Source organism: Caenorhabditis briggsae (genome assembly GCF_000004555.2).
Source record: "Caenorhabditis briggsae complete genome, chrV, whole genome shotgun sequence".
Classification (NCBI taxonomy): Eukaryota; Metazoa; Nematoda; class Chromadorea; order Rhabditida; family Rhabditidae; genus Caenorhabditis; species Caenorhabditis briggsae.
The window spans coordinates 6,691,065-6,699,160 of record NC_013488.2 but is presented as its reverse complement, the minus strand read 5'-3'; the positions used below and the strand labels follow the sequence as shown (position 1 = coordinate 6,699,160).

At 32.7% G+C, this 8,096-nt stretch overlaps 2 protein-coding genes across 2 annotated transcripts; one reads left to right on the top strand and one right to left on the bottom strand.

Annotated features, from left to right (window-relative positions):
* Nucleotides 1-659: 659 nt before the first annotated feature.
* CBG06506 lies at nt 660-4,284 on the top strand (the record flags this gene model as incomplete). The annotated part of the gene is made up of 7 exons (XM_045237182.1): nt 660-735; nt 786-1,049; nt 1,098-1,234; nt 1,400-1,876; nt 3,742-3,972; nt 4,024-4,165; nt 4,214-4,284. The coding sequence occupies 7 exons, from the start codon at nt 660-662 to the stop codon at nt 4,282-4,284; spliced, it is 1,398 nt and encodes a 465-aa protein (XP_045093231.1).
* A 75-nt stretch (nt 4,285-4,359) lies between these two features.
* CBG06505 lies at nt 4,360-7,715 on the bottom strand (the record flags this gene model as incomplete). The annotated part of the gene is made up of 13 exons (XM_045237181.1): nt 4,360-4,533; nt 4,582-4,710; nt 4,766-4,981; nt 5,038-5,275; nt 5,320-5,444; nt 5,495-5,604; nt 6,268-6,394; nt 6,443-6,571; nt 6,696-6,929; nt 7,044-7,281; nt 7,325-7,449; nt 7,493-7,602; nt 7,655-7,715. The coding sequence occupies 13 exons, from the start codon at nt 7,713-7,715 to the stop codon at nt 4,360-4,362; spliced, it is 2,016 nt and encodes a 671-aa protein (XP_045093230.1).
* Between the last annotated feature and the right edge of the window lie 381 nt (nt 7,716-8,096).

Sequence of the window (8,096 nt, the reverse complement as noted above, 5' to 3'; positions counted from 1 at the left end):
CGAATCGTTGAGTAAAAATCCGAAAGTTTGTTCCGAAATTATGCATCAAATTAATACCACAAATATCGATTTTCTATTGATTGATAGAAAAAATTGCGGTGAGTTAAAACAGATAAATTTTTAGGCAAAATTTAAATTTTCAGAAACGATTCAAAAGGAGTTCGCCAAGAATTGTGAAACGGGAAATCAGTTTTTGTTCATGCTTTTTATTTTCTTTTTTTCAATGTGCTAATTGAATAAATGTAGTTTTTGAAAATGATGAATTTCATATTCTGTAAAATCTTGTCAATTGGTACTTTTAGAAACGATACTTTTTAAAAACACAGGAATTCTGGAAATTCTGTAATTCTCAACATTCGAAAATTTAATATAATAATCCAAATATTCAGAGTTCAAAAATCCTTAAAATCGTACTTTGATTTCTTCGATATCCATTTTTTTTTCATTTTTCCCTGAAATCATGATTTCATTATCGCCATTTCTATATTCCACCTGCCTTTTGCGTTATCTGAAAAATTTCTTTCTGAAAATCATTTTTCTGAAAAACGAGACTCTTTCTCATATTTTCGATTTTCTTCTCCTTTCAGTGTTCAGATAAAAATTGGTTTCAAACAAAGTACTTTAGGAAAATGTTTTTCTGAAAATCATTTTCTTGAAACATGATACACTTTCTCTTGATCCCATTTTTCTACTCTATTCAGTGTTCAGATGAAAACTGGTTGCAGAAAAAGTGTGGTAGGAAAAAATCGTATATTTTTTGTTTTTCTAAATTGATTTATTTTTAGAACCATCATGCATATTTCAGCAAGGAACCTTAGATTCCAATAATCTTAATTTATTTCCAAAAAATTGTAGTTCCATTTGTGCAGACTTGGTGATTGATGCGGATTCCAATTTAACAGAAAACGAGCTTATTCCAACTTTCAAAAATGTAAAAATTATTTTTGGAACTATTATCATTTCTCGTACAAATCTCACAAGTCTCAAATTTCTAGCTGGATTAGAATCCCTGGAATGTGATGATATTGCGTCGGATCCGGACCTTAATAGTGGGTTTATTGATTTATTGATTTTTAGGTTGTATTTTTTTAATCCAGACCCAAAAAATGGTCTGAAGCTGTATAAGAATTTCGAAATGACGGAAATCGGAATGATCAATTGGACAAATACTTCGTGTAGTGTTCAAATTGAAATGTATGCCAACTTTTCGAATTTTAATGTTCCGAATTTAAAGGTGAGCAATCCAAATATGTGAAAATGTGAGAATCCAAAGACGCCTCAAAATTTTTTAAAACCTTGAAAATTCGAAAAAAAATGTATTTCAATTCCGAGAATCTCCAAACTTCAAAAAGTTGATACAACACTCAAAATTCGAAAACCTAAATTTCCAATTTTTCAGAACTTCAACTCCTCGGATCCGAGCAAACATGAAATTTATATACAGTACGATTATTTTGGAATCATTTCACAAAATTACGTTTGTTTTTCACTAGAAGAAACAAGCAACTTTTATGGTGCTGAAAATGTTGTAATGAGCTACCAAAACCAAAAATATTGTGATCATTTGAGTTCCACAGTTTTTGGTGAAAAATTGTGTAAAATACCGGAAAACGAAAATATCAAAAATTTGGAAGAAAATTGTCAGCGAATTTTTGGAATTCTGAAAATTGGACCTGGAGATGAAAATTTTGTTTACAAACTAAAAAATGTAACTTGGATTTATGGAAAACTGATTATCGAAAATACAACTTTGACAAGTATCGATTTTTTGAACAATTTGGAATTTGTGATAAGTTTTAACGAACAGTGTGAAACATCTTCGTTACAATTTTCGCACAATAAAAATTTGATGGAAATTAGGCTTCCGAATTTGAAGGTATATAATATTTATATTTTTCATAATATTATTTTTTAATATTTTCAGAAAGTGTTAGGAGAATGCAACCCATTTGTGATAACTGGAAATAATGGGAATTTTGCAAACAATTCAAAATTTTGTTGCGAAATTAGACATGTGTTATACAACGCTCCAAGCAATGTGCCTTATGTTGATAGGCAAACTTGTGGTATTTTTTTTTTTGATTTGAGAGCATTTTTGGAAATTAAAAAAAAGATTTTCAGAATTTATTCAAGAAAAATATGGAATGTGTGAAAATTCTGAAGGTTATGTTAATCTTTCGGAATCACTAATTTTTGCAATCTGTGCTTTTTTGTTGTTTTTTTAAATATATTATTCTGAAATTAGCATTGATCTTCCTTATTAATAAAACGCTGTCCGTCCTAATGTCCGTCTGTCAACTTTTGAAAAATTGAAAAATTAGGTTGTTCGGAAAGTCCTTTCCATTTTTAGCGTCAGATTCATTCGATATAAAAAAGGTCAAAACGATGTCAGATAAATTGAAGATAATGACCATTGTTAACAGTGACTATCTGCCAGCGTCCCACCAAATTTTGGATGCCTTCCTTCCAGATCTCCGGTCACAGCGCATTGAAAATCAGGTCAACCCATTTTAGACATCATGCTTTGAAGTGAATTTTTTTCAATCAAGATGTCGGTAGAAATGGCTGGATAGGGGGGTAGTCAGACAGTACAAGGTTTGGACTATACTGTAGATAAGACAGAACTGTTTAGCCGTATCCAGTGAGATCGGTCTCCGTTCTCCTTCCCGCATGAGGTTGCGAATTTAGATTTTGAAAATAAACCTTTGTGTTTCTCTCCAATGGAGATCCACATGGAGTCTGAGTTATGTCACCTAACAAAAATAGGTATCGGTCATAAAAGTGACACCTATATCTGGCAGCTCCCAATACTCCACTCTTTGGTAGTCATCCATGCCGAAAACATCCCATTTTTAACGTTAATTTCATGTTTCGGGACGTCTGGTGGTTGAGTGCCTTTGTCAACCCACTTGGATTGTTGTTTATAGTATTCATACATTACCAATTTATCGCCACTAGTAATGATTTAACAGGCCCACACATGAAACAAAGTTGCTTTGAGCGAAAAGGTGTGATCCATACCTTCCCACTTTTTTTACTTTGCCGAGAGTTCCCAATTTATGGCTTTTTGACGAAAGGCTTGCCACTGATGTACTTGATATATCCCGCACAGCTTGAGACGGGTCCCTTTCAATCCCGGTTTTTAACGCGTCCAAATCTGAGCCCGTATGCTTTTTTGGAGGGTGATTTACACTATTAGACCTCACCAGCATATTGATAAAACGACATAAATTATGAGGCACCAATGGAAACGTGAAAAGAGAATTAGAAGAATTTTAGAATCTAGAAAACATCTGACAAGGGAAGGTTTTTCAGACAACGGTTGAGAATTTGCTCAAAACTTGCATACTTATAGTTTAAGAGATGCTCTATACGATGACGAAAAATTGTTTAGCCCGTTCTCACTCACAGGCTGAAAAACTTTGTCTGAAAATTTTGTCCGATTTCTCCACGCAGCCGATTTCGGCTTCCCCTCCCTCCTCTACCAAATTCGCGTGAAAAGAAAATGTCGGTTGTGTGGTGTTGTGGTAAGAGGTGGCTCATTAGGAGTGAAGTTTGAAATTCGATAATTTAGAAATTCTAAAAATTAGAATTTTCAAAAATTAATTTAACCTGAAATTAAGTAACTAAGGATCTTAAATTCGTACTTTAATTTTTTCAATTTCTTTTCTCATCTTTCTGGAAACATGGTTTCATCATCGCATCAAAAATAACATCAAAAATTTGGAAGAAAATTGTCAGCGAATTTTTGGAATTCTAAAAATCGGACCTGGAGATGAAAAATTTGTTTACAAACTAAAAAATGTAACTTGGATTTATGGACAACTGATTGTTGAAAACACAAACCTGACCTCAATTAATTTTTTGAACAATTTGGGATTTGTGATAAGCTTTGACAACTATTGGAAAAGATCGTCATTACAAATATTGCAAAACAAAAATTTGATGGAAATTAAGCTTCCGAATTTGAAGGTATATATCTTATAGTTTTCATTATTTAGATGTTTTTAAAAATATTTCCAGAAAGTGTTAGGAGGATACAACCCATTTGTGATAACTGGAAATAATGGAAATTTTGCAAACTTTTCAAAAATTTGTAGCGAAATTAGACATGTGTTATACAAAGCTCCAAGCAATGTGCCTTATGTTGATAGGCAAACTTGTGGTAATTTTTTACAGTTTTTTTTTAACTTTTGAAAATCGTGTGTTTCAGAAGCGATTCAAAAAAAAAATATGGAGCGTGTGCAAATTCTGGAAATTCTGAAAGTTTTTCGAAATCGTTAATTTTTTTCAGTTTTGTATTTTTGTTTTTTTTTTGAATAAATTTTCAGAACGTTAAATAATTATTATTTCAAACACTCATTCAATCCAATTAGAAGCCCTGACAGAGAACTCAAATCTACACTCATGAGAAATTATTGTAAAATATTTCACGTTAAAGTTCTGAGGCATTAATGGGTACGTTGAAAGATCCAGAAGAATTTTCGATGAGTTGTTCGGTGGGCCAGATACTACTGTAGCGTTGCAGGGTTCCTGGAAATTTCAAGTTTTTTGAAATTTTGGGTAAAAATCAAAATTTACAGTATCCATGCGCACGTTGTCCATCAAAATTCCAACCGAGTTAAAATTCACAAATTCCACTGCTCGATTCCCCAAGAGGTAGAAATAATCGTCTGTTTGTTTAATTGCCGATGATGTTAAACTAGTGAACTGGAATTTTTTGAGTTTTGAATGTTTCAAAAATTCAAATTTTTGATAAACTTACAGGTGCCGCCTCAGAAATTGGGTTTAAAACAAATTGAAAGTATAATTCGTCAAAACTGACAATAGTCACAGATTTGGAAGTTGTGGTTAGGCGACTTTTGTGTAAAAGATCGTCCACTTGATAAACTTGTACTTGATTTTCAATTGTTCCATCAATGACGTAGCAGTTGGTGTAGCCATCGAAACTGTTTTGATCCGTAGCAAGAGTTACGAGAATCTGAAAAAATAATATTGAAAATATTGGATTCTGGTGAATCCAAATTCAAACCTTACCGGCTCAGTTCCAGTATAAGTCACTGAATTAAAAAATCGGGAACTATCCCCTATCGCTGTGACATCCACAAAATTCATCTCTCCTCCTGTTTTCATTTTTAAATTATCTCCAATTATCGCGGCATGATATTGTACAGTAATCTCAAATTGTGAGTTCATTTGAACACTTTTAGTGACCACTTGTACACTCATTTGTGATCCAGGTACCATTTTAAATGAGCGCAGAAAATCGGAACTGCTGAAATTTTTTTTTGAATTTTCAAACAATTTCAATATAATAACCTGGTGATTTTGACTAGTTTTCCTGTGGTTTCAGTGACTAGCATGAAATCATTAACGCCTTTCAGACCATTCAAAACTGTTACAACTGCATATAAGCCATCTGTAGAATTCGTGGGAACAGAAATCTGAAATTAAATAATACATAATGCTGAACATTAAAAATTGAGAACTTTACATTATAAACACAATTAAAATTGGCAGGAATTGTTTGCAATGAACCATCCTTGCCCGGAATATAAGTTGTGCTATCATCGAAAATTACAGAATCCGGAATTTGAATGCATTCTAAAATTTAGTTAAAGTGGTTAATTCGTCAATTAACAAACCTAACGCATTAATAGGGTTAATTGAAAATGAAAGAATGAAAAAACATGCATAGAAATATTTGTTCATGTTTGGGGAGAAGTGAAAGTGATGATTTTTTTGTGCACCGAATTTTTATTAGTGTAGAATATTGTTGATAAATGTCAACTGATAGAATTGTAATCATAATCATATATGTCGAGTTTGGTCAAAAATCATTAGCTGAATGAAACAGAAAGTAAAAACGTACTTTCAGTTGATTTGCGGCATGATCATTCACATAATTTTTTAAAAAATTCCTAGTTTTTCAGATATTCGTCGATTTCTGGAAGACCCCCTTTTTTGGTCAGTTTTTTACTGAATTCGTGAAAAAAGGTGTCTTTCAGAAGTCGGTCAATAGCTGAAAAAATAGGAATTTTTCGAAAATTTCGTAAATTCAAAGATTTCAATCTAGGTCTGTTTTACACCCTTCAAAATTTTTTAAGTGACCGGAGACTTGATAGCCGAGTTCAAGACTCCTGAAAATGGTCAAAATTACCAAAATTCAACTGAAAAACACATTTTTGTGCATGTCATTAACCGGTACTGTATGAATGCGAAAATTTTATTCAATTAGAAGATCGAAGGTAAACTCAAAATTACAACCATAAGAAACAACTGTAAGATATTTTACATTAAAGATTTGAGGCTTGGTTGGATTGGAATCAAGACTCAAAAGAACTTTTGATTCTGCGTTTGGTGGTCCATTTACAACTATAGCTCGACATGGCCACTGAAATTTGTTTTTTTTTTCTTTGTTTTTGGAATTTGAACTCTATACCGTTATAACCTTGACCACCTCCATGACAATTCCAACAGAATCGAAATTCACAAATTCGTAGGCATCGTTGTTGGTTGTATAATAAACTTCACTGGTATTAGTGACAGGCACTGCATATAGGTCGTCGAACTGAATTAATTTTTCAGTTTTAAAAACTTTTTAGAATCATGCATGTTCGAAGATTTCGAATTTTGGGAACTCCAAAAATTTAAAATATGAAATATTTTAGTCCGATGGGATGTTGCTAGTTTACCTGTTGAACTTCAGAAACTGGATTCAGGACGACTTGAATCACTTTTTCTTGCAAACTGACAATTGTTAAGTGATGGGCAATGGTTGTGAAATCTCGGTCTTTGTCCGGAGCGAAATCATCAACTTCATAGATTTTTCGTTGATTTTCAAATGTGCCATCAATGAAATAGCAGGTGTCGTATACATTAGAGTCGTAATGATAGTCAAACTCGGTTCCGGCAAGAGTTAAAACGATCTGGAATTTATTTTTTGAAGGTTTTCAAACTTGGTCACAACTTGGTCATTTTTTGAAATTCTTTAAATGTTGATTCAAACAGAAACTTCTAATTTTATTAGAGTTTTGACTTACATGCTCCATGGAAACATATGTCACAGAGCTGAATAAATCAGAACCATGATTTATGGTCTTCACATCCAAATAATTCATTTCCCCTCCTGTTTTCATCTGAACTTTTGGTCCAATCACTACACCATGATATTCTACTGAAACCGCAAACTGCGAATTCATCACAACGCTTTTGGTAACCACTTGTACACTCAATTGGCTTCCTGGGATCACTTTGAATGTTTCCACTTTATTTCCAGAGCTGTAAAGTTCTGTCAGACGTAGAATGATTTCAAAAGACTCGCCTAACAAGTTTTTGCTGGGTACCAGTGATTTTTTTGACCAGGATATAATCGTTTGCACCTTGCAAGCCATTTTTTAATGTCACAATTGCATAGATCCCATTAGTTGAATTAGTGGGAGCGGAAATCTAAAAGTTTAGGTTTCGACTGCGTAGCTCAAAAAAATCCTACATTATAAACACAATTGAAGTTTCCTGGAAGGGTCTGCATTGAACCATCACTTTTTGGAAAATTCACAGTATTTCCATCTCGAATATCAGAACTCCAAATTTGAGTGCAATCTGAAAATTGAACTATGTTTTTTGGAAAGTTGCTCAAATTTTTTAAAATCACCTAGAGCACTTGCATAAGGAACCAAAAGTAAGGTGATAAATTGAAAAGTTAAATTTCCCATTTTTTCCCGAAAAATTAGAATAAAGAGAAATAATGATGATGAATTTCTGGTTATCATATTTGAATTGGATCATAAAAATTGAAATTAAAATGTTAGAGTTTGGAGTGCATTGATAAGAAAAATGTGACTTGAAATCAGTTTAATTTTCCGGAACTTATCTGAGACGAAAATCAAACTTTGAAAACTTTGGAAATTTTCAATTTTTTCAAAATTTTGTCTAGGTCCCGACCTAATTTTTTCTAGGTCACGACCTAATTTTTGTCTAGGTCACGACCTAATTTTTTCTAGGTCACGACCTAATTTTTGTCTAGGTCACGACCTAATTTTTCTAGGTCACGACCTAATTTTTTCTAGAAAATTTTTTTCTAGAAAAAAAAATAT